Genomic DNA, 19,172 nt, shown 5'->3' on the forward strand with positions numbered 1-19,172 from the left:
CCTCACTTGTGGAGACAGACAGAAGTCTACTTATGTCATTATGATGGTCAATAATGAAGAGATCCATCTATGGATAGAGACAATTGTATCCTCATACTGACAGACATACCGTGCTGCTCAGCAGAGATTTGTTATACAGTTTCGTATCTGAATGGCAGAGGCACTAGGGGTTGCACAGAAGAGAATAAAGGGAAATCATTAAAGAACATTTTTTTAAGTGATGGGTAAACTTCCAAGATACTTCTTCCAACGACTGATGCAATTTTCTATATGTTTGTTACCTAATCTTCAAGAATTTTCTGCAGATTTTTCTTAGGTACAATTCTAGATAACAGCTGTCAGAGTCCAGACTGAGTAACGATTTCAAGATTTAGGCTTTACATCATAAGGCCCCTGGAAAAGATCCTGTGTTTCATACTACACTGGGCACAACAACAACACTTCAGACGTAAGGCAAGACTTACCCTGGTAAACTAATAAGTTTTAGAGTTTTATGGTAAACACATTTGGTGTTTTAAAGAAAACTTACCTATATAGAGATTACGCTCAGAAACCTGGCAGTATCTCCCATCCTGAACAAAAAAGGCATTGACTACTACATCCAGTAAGGGTTTATATTCCACGCAGCCGGCTAGTGTGTCCAGTACAAATTTTTCTTCTGTCACATTAAGAGTCTATAGAGATACAAAATTAATCATGATTATCATGTTCCCAAAAGAAAAAGAACTACAATCATTTTGGTAATTGGAAAGCATGAACAGTGAACAGCAGTGCCTTTGGTATGGGCTGTCCTAACAAATTAATGGCCCTTGTTAAGTAAAACGTAACCTTCCCCAATGTTAAACTTTGTTTATCTGCTGACATATGCATTTAGTTAAAAGGCCTTGATGTGTGAAAGTCAGCAGCTGATGCAAAGAAAATTTGAAGACTCTGAGCTATGAACAATGACTGATGTATTCAACAGTACATGAAAGTTTCAGTAAGAGTTTGCTTTCCCAGCAGGAGACTTGTTCTTTGCATGTGAAGTCTGTACTCCTTGGGAAAACTGAATTGTGGGGAGTTTGACAGGGATTCTGGAAAAGACTTTTAACTGCTACTGTAACCTAATATTGGAGGATATGACTATTTTAAACTAAACCTGCGGGTGCCAGGATTCTTGTTAATACAAACTGTGTGTTCCTCATTCAGCTCTGCTCTCGGTCACTTACAGAGTTGATGCAATACTGCAAAGGAACAGAAAAAGGAGGGTCGGATGCCCACTGCACACCATTTAGATCCTCCCTCATAATCCCTTTAAAAAGTCTGAGTTCTCCTGAACATAACTAAGAGATTCACTCATAATAAATAACCGATGGAATATCTGTTACTACACAAGATAAACTCCTAGTATGAACCACCTTTAAACACTGCAATAAAATCTGATGCCCAGAGTAGTTTGTTATTACAGAAACTTAAAGAGGACAGCCACTCTATAACAAAATGACGAACAGTAATGCTTCTTTGACTCAGGAGGTAAGCCAAGAAGGCAAGAAAAAAGCTAGGAGCATCTTCTGAAAACGTGTAGTCCATACTTGATATACAATCCCTCTCAAAGCTCTGAGATGTGGGAAGGACTGAACTGCAATAATATATTGGATCAGAGGTTCACCTTGCCTAGTAGGCTAGCTGCTAGCATCTTGATAATTTTATTTCCCTAATGTGATTAATTTCTAGTTTAATGGTATTATTAGAGGCTGCTGGAAGGAACTATGTGACCTTTCTGACACATTACACTATAGAGAGCTCCAAGACTGTGAAAATGCAAGGCAAAACTTTAAAAGTAGAATTCTAATTTTTAAATGTAAAAAATTATGCAGAAGCATTACAAGTGTGTTTTCTTAGAAAGTCATTCAGAGTAAGCATAATTCTTTTTCCCTACTCCTGCTTAAAAGCCAGGTTTCGTTCCTTCCAATTTGTGCATCACCACTAGAAAAAAAATAGTGCCTCCATATCGTTGTCTCCATATCCTGATCTGTTTATATGTGTGTATATACACACACATGTAAGCAGGCAAAATTACACCTACATACATCCTTGTGATTTCTTTACTGCCATGTGGATCACACTAATATATCTGACTGCCTCTCTAGCAGAACTGTAATAGACAATATTACTAATGATACACATACAGAAACAGAATCAAGCTCAGTTTGTGTCTTAAGTCCTTAATAATAGTTAAAATGACAGAAAAGTTTTACTTCTGTAACCGAAGTATCAGTTATAAACTGAATATATTCTGTAACCCAGATATGTTGGGTAAGAAGAAACAGACTGTAACCAAACTAATCATTACATGAAGACATAGAAGCTTCACAAAAACTGTTGGGTAGGCTATCTGAATAAGCAAGATATCACCTGCATTCCTAATCAGGGCTCCAGAGAAAGCACAGGTTGTGGTTGAGGCGGGAGAAAGATAAAGTAGAATGCATTTGGGAAAACAGAGCCAACTAGAGTGAATGAGGAGCACAGAGAAAGAAGTGAAAAGGAAGGGGACAGTGAAAAGGTAGGGGAAAGCAGGAAACAGAGAAGTGCTTAGATAGAGGACGGACACAAGTGGAAGAGCAGTCAAAAAAAGACTGAACACATCTGAAAATTTAAAAGAAAAATAAATTTGATGGGAAGCATGGACTCCATCTTGCTAAGCAGTGAGAACTCTTGTGAGCAGCACACAGTCTTTTCCAAATATAGTTTTTCTGCCTAAAGCTTTATGGAAGTTGTTTCATAAAAGTGACTAAGAAAATCCATAAATCTAACCCCTCCCTAAATGTTCAAATATTTGAAATGAGATACTTGAGAATTTGCAACAAAAGGCAAAAGCAAAACTAAATAGCTGAAAGGCAAAGTGAGGGAGGATGATGTAGTTCCAATAAAAGTGGGATTGTGACATTCTAAATCTAAACCAATTGGTCCCCTTGCACAGATGATGTTGTTCATGAACAAATCGATCTGCAGACAGCAGTAGCTCTGATCATAAACAGAAAGTCCACAGTAAAACAGGTCAAACCAATTGGAAACAAGCCCAACAACACTCTCACAACTATATCCTCTAGAAAGCTAGAATAGAAATTATGTCCAAGGTCTTTAGTTGTGCATTCACCTTCTGAGTACTTGGTATATAAGACCCCTGCTGTTAATCTAGTGAATCAAAAAAACAAGACAACGCTTCAAAACAGTAAGGATCCTATCTGCATAGAAAGCTCATTGTGTCCTCAACAAATTTCATCAGGGATATTTACAGTTTGTCTGTATATCTGAAATCAAAATTGCTTTGGGAAACTAATATGTTGGGCAGGTGTCACTTCTAGCACTAATTCCTAAATGTGTGGCTAACACTAATTCCTTTCTGTGTGGCTTTATGTTGCATTTTATGACAGTGATACATATTTCAGAAGTGGGTCAAATGATCCTGTAGCAGTACAACATGATGACAGATGATGCATTTATAGCACTTCTTATAAAAGGTTCTCAAAACACTTTACTAACATTAATTGTGTTTAATGAGATTCCTTTTAGCTAATATCATTTTGGAAATGCAGGGACTATGGTATGGAGCAGATTAGAGGTTTGCCCCAGGAGACACACTCAGTCATTGGTGGCAACAAGAAAATAATTAATAAACACTAATTTGTGAGCCTTTGTTCTGTCCACCAGACCATTTCCTTACTTTCTCAAGTATACTTTAACTAATGTATTTCTCTGAAACAACTAGCAATTAGCTATTGGAAGTATGTTGTGTGAGTGCCTCAGCATGAGGAAGGCCAGATAATTTAGAGGTGAAAGTAACACTTGCAGCTATCATCTTCTATTGCACTGAATACTGGGATTTACCAGAAGACAAAATGGATCTTGAACAATATGCCTATTCTATCTCTAATGTTACAGCTTACTGGGTTTTTTTGTTTTGTTTTCTTTTGCTGTGTAAAGTATAGTAATTTTATGGTAGATGAATACTGTATGGACCTGTATTTTTAATGTTGGGAAACCTACATATTGCTGCATTGATCAATGGCTGCACCACAAACAAGTAAAATACAGTTATATGTGTTCACAATGGCATTTCCATACAAATATCTGAAAGTCTTTACAGCATTGAATTTCAGCTTTTTCTGATTCCCAAGTGTTTAAGCTGTAAAAGAATGATCCTGTCTGAAATTATTCTAAATGATGTGGTGAAAGAAATGTGACTCTTGTCTGAATATGTGCTGATTGGCATTATCTAGCCCTTAGCCTGCTTCCATGGACATATTTTTCCTGCTCGCCGACACAGCTGTAGCTGGGAACCAGTCAAGTTTCTTTAAGGAGAGAAGAGACCATGTAATAAAAGCTTATGCATAGGACTTTGAAAACAAACAACTTTCACTGGGTATTAGTACAAGAAATAGCATGAATTAAATGGAGAAGTATCTGCAAAAGGAATCTTTGCCACTGTGGGTGTATGGTAATAAGGATGGATACAATGGGACCTGTTTAAGGTCCAAAGAGATCATAAAAGGTTGGATAAGGAAAAAAAAGCTCGTGTTTCTGGAGAGAAAGAAGGAAATAGAACATTAGCTATGTCCTCTTTGAGACTTCTTAGGACAAGAATTTAGTTTAATATGAAACAAATATTTTAGAAAGAAGATAATATTGGATGAAAAGATAAAATAGCTTTCACCTCCTGAGAGAACTGTATAATAGTATGTACTGAACTTCTCTATTTCTAGGCAGAATATGCACATCTTGCAGATGCAGTCTGATTAATTTATAGTGCTTCAGATATCAGTGCTAGTCCTCTCCAAGGGTCTAATCAAAATGCTGTGGAAATGAAAGGAAATATTCCTATTGACTTCACTGGGTTTTGAATCAGTCACCACAACCCAGTCCTCTTAGCCTCTGATGTCAGTGAAAATGCTTCAGGAAATTTCAATGGTGAGAAATCCCCCTTGGACCTTAGGATATAAGCACGAGATTGCCCTGCTTCTACTATTTACTGTCCATGTTGCTGCCAGAAGTTAGCATTTTCATCTTCGTGTGATAACGCTGACCATCTTGAAGATCTACACTTAATGTCATTTTCCCTTGTACTTAGTATTAAGTCACAAGTGGGGCAGCAGAAAAAACAGATTCCATCTTTTCCTTAGAAAGATCCTAAGCTGCTTTTATGTCAGTAACTAATAAGACAAATTAGATTTGTACAATTTAGTCAGGGCTTTTTCACCACATGTAACAAAATAATCCCGCAATACATTATTTTCATAATTAAAACTAAATCTATGACTTTTGACATTTGGGGATTTTACTCACAGTTGAGTGGGCATGTGTGAGACACACAGCTGAACCAACACAAATGAGAACTATGAAGAGTTATGCCAAATTACACCATGTTCTTGAGAAATGGAAAGCTCATAAACGGGTTCATCTTGCTATCACCATGATAGGGATAAAGGAGTAAAACAATGAATTTGGTGTGGCAGTTCTGCTTTTACAGTAGAAACCTTTTCTGTAGATGGGCTTTATAAAGGTCAATATGATGGGTCTGATCCTGCAACTCTAACTGAAGCAAATAATTCCAGTGAGAATAAGGCGAGCTATTTGCATAGAGAAAGGCACAAACATTGCATGGTAACTTCTGTGTTAACATCTGTCTCTTGTTATAGCAAAAGCTTGATGTCAACAGTCACAAGGAAGAAAAAAAGCCACAGGGATGTTGCAGTTAGGTACAAAACTTAATCTTTGTTTCAAAATGTGCAGTCCATTTCTATAAATGGCCTGATGAAATTGTATCCTTATGTACAATATGTACTGGATGAAGGATCGCTCTGGATTTGGATGGTTTTTGATAGATTTAATTGAAAAAGAAGGCAGTTTAGTACAGAAGAATTAAAATATTATCTGGAGGGGATCGGTCTGATGAAAGAAGTGTTAAAAAGCATTTAGGAAGATAAACCAGGCACACTAGTCTGCATATTCAAATGAAGAGCAATAGAAAAAGAGATGTAAATTTGAATGTGGATACTAATAATTTAAAGAACTGAGATAGACTTAAAGAATTATTTTAAGTTAATGTGTGATTCAGGATAATTCAAATTGAATTCTGCTTTAATAGCAACAAGGTCACAACATTGAAGCAAAAGCATTTATTTGCACTTACTTGTTTTCAGGAGGTTTGAGGGGAATAATAGGATTCAACATGATTGAAGGTGAAGGCTTGTTTCTTACAACTAGGAATCATCCATATTACTAATGAACTTATGTTTTTACTGAAAATACCTGCAGTGAAAATAAGCCCTATACTATGTTAGAAACATTGTGACTTACAATAAACTAAACATGAAGATTGCAAATAACTGAATTACAAATCAAAACATAGTTTTCTTCCTGGAAGAAAATCAAGTCTGATCAGTTACTTAGAATAACAAAGAGGAACTATTCTTGTGATGTAAGATTCACATGTTGCAGAAATAAAATGTATGGAGTTTAACACATAATCACCTCTAGAGTAACTTTGATCATAACATTCTAATTAAAGGAAAACATGTTAGTTATCTCCCACTATTCAAGAATTAAACCCCCTTATTATATTTCGTTTGATTTTCTCTGAAACCAGCAATCTAATAATCAGTGAGTTTCTGTATGTATATGTGTGTATATATCTATATATATGAGCATGAACTAGGAGTTGGAAGGTAGGAAATGAGACTGCAACATGTGCCTCTCTTGCTTCCTGAGAGGCCTTGTAGGGATTATGTTCTCTCCTGACACCTTGGTTTCAAACACTATTAACTACCTGACACTCTGGCAATTTATTTATACATTTCCATAACACCAAAAGAAGATTCTGTCTTTGTTCAGAGAGACCTGAACTACTGTGGAAGTAATGTTTTACCTCTCCTCTTAAGTACCTCTTTAGTACTCCTTCAGTACTCATTTCCTGATTCCCTGTCTGTATCTTGAAATACTGAGTGGTTGCAAAGTGCAGTAAGTGAAAAAGAAAAATGTATCCCAATGGTTATTGGATAAGTTATCTGCTTGATCTACCTCAATTACAAAAATGCAGGGAAAGAGTGCCCTCATTTAAAGCAGTACACAGGGATTAGATGTGCAGCTGCCATTACTGTAAATGGACTATGCAAAAATCCCACATACAGCCAGGAAAACATAAGTCTTGGTAGTGGTATCTAATGCCACCATTTCTCTGTAAAGAAAGATGGCCACCTCATTTACACCAATAAATACATACAGAGCAATGACTCTGACTTTGGGCAGTCATTCTGGAATACACAGGAGGCAGACTGTACAGCCAACTGTTTTCCAAACATTTCTATGTCAAAGCTTGAGACAAGATTTCCTGCAATGAGAGAATATGTTCAGATGGGAACACTGATCTAAAAACTGTGCAGATGCACTGAGAAATAAAAATAATAATCGAGAGGTTGCTTCTGCTCCTTTTGAATTTAATGGACACTCTCCCTGCTATTCAAGAGGAGCAAGGTGAGATTAGCTCACATGATCTGATACAAGGAATCAGTATTTGATAGAGAGTTGCCAAATGTGCTGGTTTTTTTGACTAGCTAATTTGAAATAGTATGTAGTTGCAAATCAAATGCAAATAGCTAGGGATAGATATTCAAAGTGGCACACAGGGGTCAAGCTGTGCCTTACAAATTTGGCCTTCTGGGGGTTTTTTTAATGAAAATCCATACACATTTTGTCAAGTGAAAACTATCTATTTGCATGTGTTTTGTGTGAATTTATGCTGTAGCAGTAAGCTTTCCTGAAGATCCTGTGCGCCCTTACCATGCCCAGCCCAGGTCAAGCAGAGCTTTCACTATGATACAGGATGATACTGGCATAATCCATGCTGGGTCAGTCTGCAAGCTCAAACCGATAGAATTCAGTCTGTCCTGCCTATCTTCTTTGTGACATCTGCCTCTTGTGGGCTTCAGTTTGACAAGAGATTTCTGTTTTGTTTTGGGTACAGCAGAGACAGGTAATGAATGTGCAGGAACTCCGAGGTGAGCAGAGCAAAACCAGTCAGGTGATCAGGATTTGCTAGGCAGTGACATTATCACTGGAATCAACAATTTTAAGAGATGGAACCAGGACAGGTTGAATGAAGAGACCTGGCTAAGTTAAACTGGAGGGTAAGCAAGAGAAAGGCCAGGGACAGAAAGATGACTGCACTTAGAACAGGACCCAGTTTATCTTTCTATCTGCCCAATATTTTGATTAGTGGACTATTCCAAACCTCTACACTACAGCCATTTCCCAACCACTGTGAACTGAAAAAAAACCATAAAAATTTCTACACAGTCTTTATGAAAGAGAAAAATATACTATTGTTATGTCACACAATCATGTATTTTGGGTTTCATTTTAACCATTACCTCACATGTAAGTAAAATTAGAGCATCTAGAAATTAAGAATAAAATCCTGCTGAAGTCCTCTGGATTGTGTCGTCTTCAGAGCAGCACAGTGAAACCAGTGGAAATGTGTTGGATTTTGAGCAGAATATTAAACAAAGTCCAATTCTATACTTAGTAAAAAATCCAATATGGAAATCTACCAGTTACTTCTTGCTATCATCTGCAAAGTAAGTATACTGTCACCCTACAGCTTTGATCCTTTGGATTTTATACTTCTTTTTAAATATTGAAAAGTCCTTCATTTTAACACGTATTTTCTTGCCCACTTCCACTTCTTTTCCTGCGCCTCACTTCACCATGCATTTTTACTGCTTTAATTTGTAAGGATTCCCATAAGAATGGTCTTATGCCTCTGGTAGAGGGTTGACAGGGCTATTTTGATCAAGACAGATTGTGCCTTCCAGACTCACCCCCTTAGGACAAAATCCAACATCCTTTCATAACATATTCACATTTATCATGTACACAAATAAGAACCCTAAACTACAGTCTTAAGTGCTGGCCTCTCTCTCTGTGACATTTCCTTCTTCTTGTTGTCAGCTTAATTTCAACAACGCTAAACCAAAACTTCAGCGTTCTCAAGTTACTGTTTTCCTCAGTAATTGTTAATACTGCCACTCTGCATTTCGGTCAGTCCCATAACTTAAGAGGTCATTTTTCATGTAGACTACTCTCCAGGATATCATAACCAGTTTATGTGCACATCTTCTTCACTCTTTTTGAACAGTAGGTTTCAAGTAGTGTTTTCCTATTGCTTCATAGCTAAAAATTTAAGGTAGTCTGTCAAAATTTTATATTTTACTGTAATAAACAGCTCTTCCTTGGGATTAATCAATCTTTCTCTAGCAAATCAGCTATCTGACATGCTATCATTCTGCTAGTCCGCTCTTTTGACCCTCTTACTCCATCTAGCATCTCACAGTTGATTCTAGCACTTAAAATGAAAGCTGCCTGTCTCTGCTATCAAAATGCTTTACAACTCAGTTCCACTCTACCTGCTGTCTCTTATTCTTTACTGATGTCATCCCCCCATTTCTGATCATTCAAGGATGCCCATTTCCTCATTTCATTTATTAGATTTCCAAACAAGTAATTTTATTTACTTTCAATCAACTCTGACAAGCGCTTTTCGAAACCTGCCTCCTCCTGAGAGTGATTTTACTCTACAAAGCGTCCTTTGCTATCTGCTACTTGAAGTTCAGGTGAGTATGTGTGCCTGTCAGAGGTACTTATTTCTGGGATCTGGCAGTTGACAATACTGGCATCCCGCAGCCTGGCAGAGACACTACCTGGGTGCTGAACTCCCTTCAACCTATTTGGGAATGACTTGTGCATGCTGTCTTTTTATTTTCAGAGAAATAATCTAGCCCCACAATGTTTCACTAGGAACAATGACAAACAGCTGGATGATCGGCTAACAAGCATATTTTATGTAGGTCATCAATAGGTTATCAAAGAATTACACAAGACACCTCAGGGATCATATTAGAAGGATGTAAAGCCTCTAAGACATCCAAATACAATAAAGCTATATAATATGAATGAAACACACAGTCTTGATGACTGGAACCTGATGGTACTTATAGGGGATGGAAAACTAATTAACCAATTAGAAAAGTCTATCAGAATGGAAGAGAGTAATTTGTAGCAAAGTCAAGTCTAACACACTGCATACATAAGTAGCTAAATAAATATATAGACACTTAAGTCTTGCCATTATTTAGATTTATCCTTTTGGAATCTGTCCCTCCTGGTTTTTGTCTGGTCAGTAGTACACAACACTTCTGTTTGCTTTTTGTCATGCTGGTAGCATGAGACATATAGGCTTTAATATAGTCTTTGATTTAAAGTGATGGCATTAATCAGGATACAAACTGGAGGAAGTTTCTACATGGGTCAGTTAATATTGGCTAATTAGTAAGGGCCAAGCCTGGAAATTGTGTATACAAAACTGCTACAATAATTTTAGGATCATATGCCTATTCTGAAATAGAAATAAAAGTGAATTAATTTTCCATGATGAATTATAATCACCCATTTGGTACCAAAACAAAGCTGATTTTTATATAAATATAGATCTTATTTATCAGCAAAAATGTTGTGCAGTTGGTGAACTGAAACTATCCCAGAGAAAGATTTCTGCCTTTGGCATCAGCTATCCTTCCCATTCTTCTTAATTTTCATGTTTCTCTAATGAAATTACTGCTTTTTTTGGTCTTTGTATCATCTCTACAATAATCTGAGTATTACTTTTTACAAGTATTTATTTGGCAGCTGAATCTCTACCTGTTCTCTGCCCAGTGAGGAATGATTATTTTGAAACTGTATCAGTTCCCTGATATAATTCAGCATAAGAATGCACAAAGAGTTAATCCAGTACTGCAAGGCAGGAGGGCAGTGGCAGAAAGGAGGAGCCTGACTGGAAACTGTTTAAGAAAGCAAACACCCAAGAAATGTATATGAATCCACTGCCTCAGCCTCTGATTTTTGTATCACACCTCCATAGTTCTATATTCTTGTGATGATTAGTGCCTGTGCACAATCAGTGTAAAAGACTATCTCACTAGCGGTAGTTCAGACCCTTCTGTCACAAGTGGGAATGAGCACTTGAGCTACATGGCAGCGTTGAATCAGGTGTGCGTGGACAACAGCAGCCTAAACAATATTACTGTCTTCCCTTAGTGATTTTCTAAAGCTGATTCAATCCAGTAGCTGCATCAGCATCAGGGTGGCACTGAAGACAAAGTGATGGGAAGAGGTGACAGCCTATGGTCAGGAAAGGATGGGGACTGCTTTGGTCAGGACAGCTACACATTGGCAAACCTCTGTCTGGTAACATGCAGTCTTAGATTAAAATCTGGTAGTTTATATATTACTGTCACTTGCTTTCAGCTCCACTGTTCCGATGGTCACTCACATCCTCAAAGCAATACCTGATCCTGTGAGTCAACTTCTGGACCGTATTCATATCTACAAAATGGGTGCTGCTGCCAGAAACATCCATTTGGAAGGAGGACAGGAGATACGACATTACAAAACAGCCAGGAAGTGAGAGAGAAGCTTTTAGCTTTTCCTATCAATGTCTGGTCCCTTTTAGGAGATTGTTGCTTTCCCGTCTTTTATTGCTACCCAGTTACTCAAAGCCTCTGATCTTGACTTCCTCATTTTCTGGTGACAATCATAAGCAATCTGGACTTCAGTCATGAATGAAAAATGTCACTGTAAGAAAAATCTATGAAAGTTACAACAACATGTTAGCAAAAAGATATCTTTAAAATCACCCAGTAAAACACAGTAAGATATGTAAGACTAACTGAAAAAAATATACCTGCAACATCTTAGCTGATTCATTCAAGAAATCCTCCACGCTCTGATTTTCAGGGTTAAATTTGTTAAGCTGTTGGACTATTATTGCAATATGTTTTCCATGGCTGACCATCTTCACCATGGAGAATCCTATAAATATAGTAAATCATTAATTTTTCATGCCTCCTTCGGTTGTAGCATAATGTATGTTGATAGGCTCATAGAGAAGATATACTGCAGTAATGTAGACAGAACATTTAGGTCAAGCTTTTGAAATCAGAGTTACTTGGAGCAGCTAACAGGAGAAATGAGAACACAGTACAAACATCAATAAAATAGAAGACATAATTACATATTTCTTATTCTGCAAATGTCTCAAAAGATCCTTAGGATGATACCTAAAATAGTTTCTGCACCAGTTTATTTGACGAAAATAATTAAAAAGACAAGCATGGATTTTTGCATGTGTGCTGTGCAGGTCCTATTTAATACAGTGCTCTTCCCAGTGAGATGCAACCAAAAGCAAATTTTTAGTCAGAAATCTTATCACATATTGTTAATAGGAGCTCATGTTTCCAAACCAGCAAAGGAACAGGAACAGAGGAGTGGGGAATATCGGGAGGCAGTAAGGTAGCGCTGGTCAGCAAAGTGGGCAGCGACCACAACACATCAACAATCTGTCAAGGCTTCTGAAGGCACAGCACTTGGCTACTTCCTATGCTTGATGTTTTGTTTGTGAAGGGACCGGATTGTGTCTCTTTCAAATGATGTCTTACTCCTATGCATGGGAGTTTGCAGAGCTGGATACCTGGATTTTAATGTTTGCACGACAGGAACAATAATTCATTTGTTTATACACATGCACACATCATTGAGTGTGAAAGACCAGTGACAGTGACAATCAGGGCTGCAAGCCATTAGTCTGGCTTAGCAAAAAATGAGCACAGAAGTACTTTTCCATGGGGAGAATAAAAATATATATTAAAATCATTCTTGCATTTTATATATCATCATATTCTAGTGTCGGGAAAGAATGCCTGATCAAGATGATTCATTCCCACTGTGGTAAAGAGAATTAATTTCTAGTTGTAAAAGGCTATTGTAACATTTCCTGATATGGTGGGTTTGTACCTTGCCTCTCAGAACTACCATATTCAATAATAATGGCCTAAATAGCACTTTTAATCACTAATCTCAAAACACTGGGAAAAAAAAAAGAGTTTGTCTGTGCTTATGCAACCTGGTATGATCAAGACAAAATGTCCAATAAAAACAAAATGCCCTGCAAAACAGGGCTCGATTTGCCATTTGTAATGGCAAATTAAAAAAGAGGTGCTACTGTGTCTCTGGCACAGGGGAATCACTGTTTCTCCGCTCCTCTGAGAATCATGATCTGTATCTCTGTACCTGCCAAGCTTCTTACACTCACAACGGATTTTGGATAAGAGAGAGAAAAATACCTCTGTACTCATCCAGGCTGAATCATAATTCAGGCTCCAACAGCTCTACCAGGGACAAATATTTTTTCTTCTGGCATATTAGAAATAAGTTGGAGCTCTCAGGCTCTGTACATGCTGATATTCACTCCTTCCCTCCAAATAACAATCACTGAAACGAAAGCCTGGAATATGAAAGCTAAGACATACAGCAGTGCCTTGAAAACTCTGACATACAGAGGTTCTTAATAGAAAGAACTTCACTTGTGATTGTTTTCAGACAAACTGCTATTCTTATCTTCTATTATGTTATAAAACATGAGGAATAAATTTTGTTTTGTTATGACATGCACCCTTAATTCCACAGAACTATTTAGGAGAAAATTATAAAAATTATATTAATTTATACTGTGTACAAAATGGTAGAAATTTTCTTCCATTATCAGACACAGAAATTCAGTTAAAGAAGGTAAGAAGCTGTATGTTACAACAGAGCCTGGAGATACTTTGAAAGCAATTGCATAGGATAAGATTGGCCACAACTGTCAGGACTAGTTTCAATTGTGGGGACTAAAAGATTCCTTCAGGTTTTACACTTGCTTCTACATTCCTAGCCTAGAAAGACTGCGATTGCACTTCCTCCTTCTAAAAAGAGGGCTGAACTAAGCCTCCCTGCAGATTTCAGTCAGATCAAGTAGCTACTGCTAAAAATGGAATAGGTGTTTCTCTCAGCTGTGTGTTAGAAAAAAAGAGCCACTAAACACAAGGTACCAGTGGCTACATCCTGCCATTCCCATTTACCCCGGACTTTTCCACATCGCTGACTGTCGCCTGAGCACAGCAGAGAGGAGTTCTGGGCGCAGGTTCTCTTTTCAGCAGGTCCTTCCATTAAGGCAGCAAAGCATCAGATGGAAACCACTCACCCTGAGCAGCTGTAGCCTGGGTCCTATGTCTGTTTCTAGTTCGCATACATCGCAATGCTTTCTATACCTACTACATGTGCTTTACTCCACACGGCATTTTTTAGCCCAATGTCTTGTGGAACTTGCCAATTAAATACTCAGTGTAGAAAACCTTCTGCAAAGCAGCTTTATCCCGTTCAGCAGACAGGCAAGCCAGAGGACGCCAGGGCGGGCTCCCTGCCCGGAACCCCGGCAGTTAATAGACCCCAAGCGCTCTGTCTGCAGCACCACACGGACCCCTTGATCTTTACTGCTGCGCTTATAGGCACCTAATAAACGAGACAAGCAGTTACAAGCCCGCCCAGGGTACCTAGCACTTGCGCCCTTCGAGCGTTCCAGCGGGGTCTGGCTCTGGAGCCGCAGCTCCAGCTGCCCGGCGGCCCATGACGCCCGTGCGGGCTCGGGGGCCCCACCTCCCCGCAACACCCGCCAGCGCGCAGCGGCCCCCGCCCCCACGAGCGGCCCCTCGGCACGGCGCTGCCCGGGCCCGTACCTGACTGGCTCCGCCAGCCCAGGCGACCGCCTGCGTCCCCGCCGGAGCCCTGCGCCCCTCTCTCAGCGTCGGGGGGACCCCTCCAGCCGCAGAGACCCCCCCTCCACTACAGCCGCCGGCGTCGCGGCCCGGCTCGGCGCGGTTGCTATGGGGCGCAGGGGCTGCTGGGAGCTGTAGTTCTCCCGCGCGCCAGCCCTCGCGTGGCGGAACGGCCCGATGGCGCGCAAAGAACTACCCGGGCGGGGAAAAAGATGGCGGCGATTGTTTGCCGCCGTTGCCACGCAACTCGTGCCGCCCCTCCTCAGTTTTTGTGGTCACGGCCCGCTATACATCAGCGAGCCGATCACGACGCACTCGGGTAGGGGCTGATGTCACGAGCAGAGCCTTGCTAACCAGAAGCGAGCGCGCCCGGCCTTGCTCGGGGAGACTACAAGTCCCGGCATCCGCCGGGCCACGGCCCTTGGCCCCGCGGGGCGCGGTACGCTGGGACACGTAGTCTCTCCGCCCCCTTCTCGCGTTACGCAAATGACCAGCCGAGCGGGCGGGGCGAGTGCGCCGGGGGCCGTCCCCGGCCCCCACCCGATTGGTCGCGGGAGCCAGCGGGGAGGGGGAAGGTGTGCCTGCTCCTGCGCATGCGCCGGGAGCGCTGCTGCCGGCCGCGCAATGTTTTGGGGGCTGTCAGGGAGGCGCGTAACCCTCCGTGCCGGCGGCCGGTCCCTGCGCTGAGGGCAGCGCGTCCGCAGTGGCTGGCGGCCTCTGCCCTGAGGGGGAAAGCAGCAGCAGGAGGAGGAGGAGGAGGAGGAGGAGGAGGAGGAGGAGAGGAAGGAGGCGGCTGCGGTTGCATCGGCGACCCGGCGGAGCCTCCCGGAGCCTCCCGGCGAGGGGCAGGGCTCGCCCCGGTCCCCCGAGCGGCGCGGGCGGGGAGCCGGCAGTCCCTGCGCGGCGTCAGGCGGCGGCGGGGTGGCGGCGGCCGCGGTGATGATGAACAGGTTCCGAAAGTGGCTCTACAAACCCAAGGTAAGTTGCGAGGAGCCGTCGGCGCCGGGCGGTCGCCGCTGCTACCCGGGGCGCCTCCGCTTTGCCTCACCCGGGGGTCACCCTCACCCCGGGCTCGGGAAGTTGAGGCGCGGCGGGGGGGCGCGGGGGGGGGACGCGGCGCCGGCCGCGCGGCTGCGGCGCTGGCGGCCGTGGGTCGTTCCGCGCCGGTGCCTCAGCCGGCAGCCGCCGCCGCGGAGGTGGCGTGGGGTCGGCGCGGAGCGGGGGTAGGTCCGCTCGCTCTCGGAACGCTCCTGCTGGACGCGGTCCGCAGTCTGCGTGGGGGAAGGCGAGCGGGGCTGGGGTGAGCGAGGCGCCGGAGGAGCGGACGCGCGGCTCTCCCCGGCGTGCGCGGAGCGACTCTCCCGCTGCGGGGTGGGGGGGGTGGGGGAGATGACAAAGCAGAGCGTGTGCTGTGGTGCCGGTCGGACCTGAGGAGAGTGCGGCCCGGAGCGGGCAGGGGTCTCTCCCCTGCTCTGATGGCGCTGCCGGGGGGATGCCGGCATCGGGGAGCTTGCGGAGGGGCTGCGGGTCTGCCGGCGGGCGCCGCGGCTCGGAGGCGGCTCTGCCTGACCTCTGCCGGGGGTAGCGCTTCGGGGCTGCGCTCCTGGCGCTGCTTTGCGTGGCTCGCGTGTCGCCCGGGCCCGGGGGGACGCGGTGTGGGTGCTCCTGTCCCGCCGCTCTCGCCGTCTGCTGCGCTGAGAACTTTTGAAGTGAAAAGGACTCGTTGAGCGGTCCCCTGTCGAGGTGTGTTTTCTGCCCTTCGCGCTTTTACGTCCTTGGAAGGAATCCAGGGATCACAGCTCGCTCCCTAAGGGAACTGGCGTTTCCTGGCACGAGTGAAATACCTGTCTGGAGAGTTCCCTTGTCTCACGTGTGGTGTTCGGGTCCTGCGCGAAGGGCGCTGCTGGTTTTGCCCAACCTCAGCATCCTTGTTGTCGTCCAAGCAGTACAGTGGTCAGCAGAGCTACTCACTTCATGAAGTACTTGACTTAATTGCTGTCCCTGTCTGTCGCTGCCACCTTTCCTGTTTTTCTGATGTTTTAAGGTGAGGACCCGTGTTCAGCCTGATTCCTGCGAGTCTTCCACGCAGGCGGTACTGCTGCCTGAATCACAGCCAGTATGCTGAGGTTTGGGGGTGGGGTGGGGAAGTCGAGGTGATACTGCAGAATAAAAGTTTAGCTTTGTGCCGGCTTGAAGGATTTGGTCGTAGCCCCGGTGAGCGCTGCTGAAGAACACGTACTTGTCTGATGTCACTGCTAACAGCTGGAAGGAAATAATTTATAGATTAGGTACCTGAAAGTGCAGTAACGAGTTGCAGATAGTTGGTCCTTGGTATTAAACATAAACAAATAGTGAAGTTTATTGGAAGCCAAGAGGGAAGCATTTAACAAACCAAAAAGAAGTATTGGTAATGTAAATGCAGAAGGAATTATTGCAAATACAGATTTTGTCACTATTTTTTATCAAAACTAATTGGCTTTCGCATGAATTTTTATTTTAGTGGACACTTCATCTTTTTATCATAAAACTTACATGTTAATATTCTGTTCCTTTGTTGTATTCTGTATGTTCAGCATCCAAGGGCTGTATCAAACAGGGCATGCTTGTATCTGTGGGACTTTGCTGTGGGGAAGGAACTTTCCAAGCCTGTCGCATGATGCTGGGCCTACTAAATCAGGAACATCTCTTGCTGTTGGCTTAAAATCAGCACTGTGTCCTTTTTGCTGTGTATTTACGTGTTGCAAATAGTTTTAGTTAGTTTCAGTAGCTTGATAGATCGTTTTTATATTTGCATTTGGAGAGGGCTACTGTCGAATCACAATAATGCCTGTTCCTTCAGAAACAAGCGGCTTTTTGCTGATGTGTCTGTTGAATTGGTATGGGTAATAGAATCCAATATACAGAGGTTTGAATAGCAGTTTTTGTAGGAAGTAAGATGGAGGAGCTCACATTTAGAGGCTAAGTTGGTTATACTCTTTTCTGTTTTGTCAAGGAATCCTTAGGCTTTCTTCTCATGAGGTTAGTGGGTTCCAGTCTTTTTTAAATGGCTTTGAATATGGCATATTTTGAAGGTGACTTTTAAAAAATACTTGTTCTGGTGAGGGCTGTTGCCACTAGTGACATGCATTGCTTAGCTGTAATCCTCTGTTAGATACTTTGATGCCAGGTGCGTTTCTATCAGTTAGATTTTGCTACTGCCAGTGATGGGGAATGCTGCTGCTGCTGAGGCGTTCTGGATCCTGCTACTGTACAATAGGACTTCTGCATGGCGTCCGATTCTGATGGTTCTGGCATTTGGCCTCCAGCTTTGATTGCCATTCAGAGGTACTTTTGAAGGCAAGAGGGGGATGATATCAGAGTGCAGCAAATTCACAGCGCAGCCTGTTCAGAAACCTGAATGCATGGTTTAGCTTAATCCCAGGGGAACCATTTCATAATTCCTCCTAAAAAACCCCAACCTCAAAATATGTAAATTAATTCATTTAAATCCTTGTAAATAGGGGAGACAAGGAAATGGAATGGAACAGATATTGCTTAACAAGGTGGAATTACAAAACTATCAGGATAATCAAGTTACTGTAAGATGCAGGGACCTGCATCCAGGCAGACATATGTACTTGGTAACTGCTGCTTCTCTGTTGGAACAAGCCAAGGATGGGAGAGAAAACGTGGGTGTAGGAAGTGGAAAGTCTTAACTAATGTCGTGAGCATGTCATGAGAACAGGACCACCTTCCTAGGTCCTTGTGCAGTCAGTGCTCTTCCTGTCCAGCTCTATCTTCAGGTATGCTGATATACCAGATTTTAATAACTCAGATCAAATGTCACTGGTAGAGGTAACCAGAGAATGAAACAAATAGCAGTGACGTGATCTGTGTAGCTGGTAGGAGGCGAAATTCTAATTATTGTATTGGGGATGGAGCAGAGATGAGATTCCTGTTTCTGGCCTCCTGTGCCACATGGATTGTTTGCTTTTTTTTTATTTAAACGCTGTCTGATTTGTTTTCTGCTGGGGACTGCAGATTCAGTGCACTGTTTGTTGTTTGGGGTTTTTTTTGGTTGGTTTTTTTTTTTTGAGTTGGGAGGGGGGAAGCTTGAGTTTGCTTTTGAACCAGAAGAAAATGCAGATGAGTGATTTGAAGCAATAGTGTTCTTGAACTGCAGCACACTGGTGGAACAGTAGTTACTGTTTGAACTCCTCAGGACACTGCAGACTTCCCAGGCACCACCACCTTTCTGAGCCAAGGGGTGATCCCTTCTAAATCAAAATATTTGTCTGTATTTAGGGATGTAATAGAAATATTTTCTGTCACTTCAGGGAATTTCTTACCTTGTACCTTCTGCTGCCGGAGCATTCCACAGGTGTCAGGTCAGAACACGCTCCTGGGCAGATCTGAGCATCCAGCAAAAATACAGAACTGGACTGGTTGTGCAGAGTTTTAAAATGCTTTTGATATCTAAAGTATTTGGAATAATTGTTCTGAATATTGCTG

The 19,172-nt window shown here is 42.3% G+C and overlaps 2 protein-coding genes across 2 annotated transcripts in view; one reads left to right on the forward strand and one right to left on the reverse strand.

The window, feature by feature from the left end:
• The window catches only part of CFAP99 (cilia and flagella associated protein 99), a gene marked incomplete at both ends in the record, with an annotated part of 51,751 nt that extends 39,858 nt beyond the window's left edge, over positions 1–11,893 (reverse strand). Inside the window, 2 exons of the mRNA XM_084266853.1 lie at positions 530–674; positions 11,774–11,893. Of these exons, the coding sequence (XP_084122979.1) occupies positions 530–674; positions 11,774–11,893 (265 nt within the window). The remainder of the gene's footprint in view (positions 1–529; positions 675–11,773) is intronic.
• Positions 11,894–15,620: 3,727 nt separating this feature from the next.
• ZFYVE28 (zinc finger FYVE-type containing 28) overlaps positions 15,621–19,172 on the forward strand; it is a gene marked incomplete at both ends in the record, with an annotated part of 144,106 nt that continues 140,554 nt past the window's right edge. Inside the window, one exon of the mRNA XM_084266891.1 lies at positions 15,621–15,659. Coding sequence (XP_084123017.1) covers positions 15,621–15,659 — 39 coding nt within the window. The remainder of the gene's footprint in view (positions 15,660–19,172) is intronic.

The sequence above is a fragment of the Gallinula chloropus genome (assembly GCF_964237585.1).
Source record: "Gallinula chloropus genome assembly, chromosome: 7".
NCBI classification, from domain to species: domain Eukaryota; kingdom Metazoa; phylum Chordata; class Aves; order Gruiformes; family Rallidae; genus Gallinula; species Gallinula chloropus.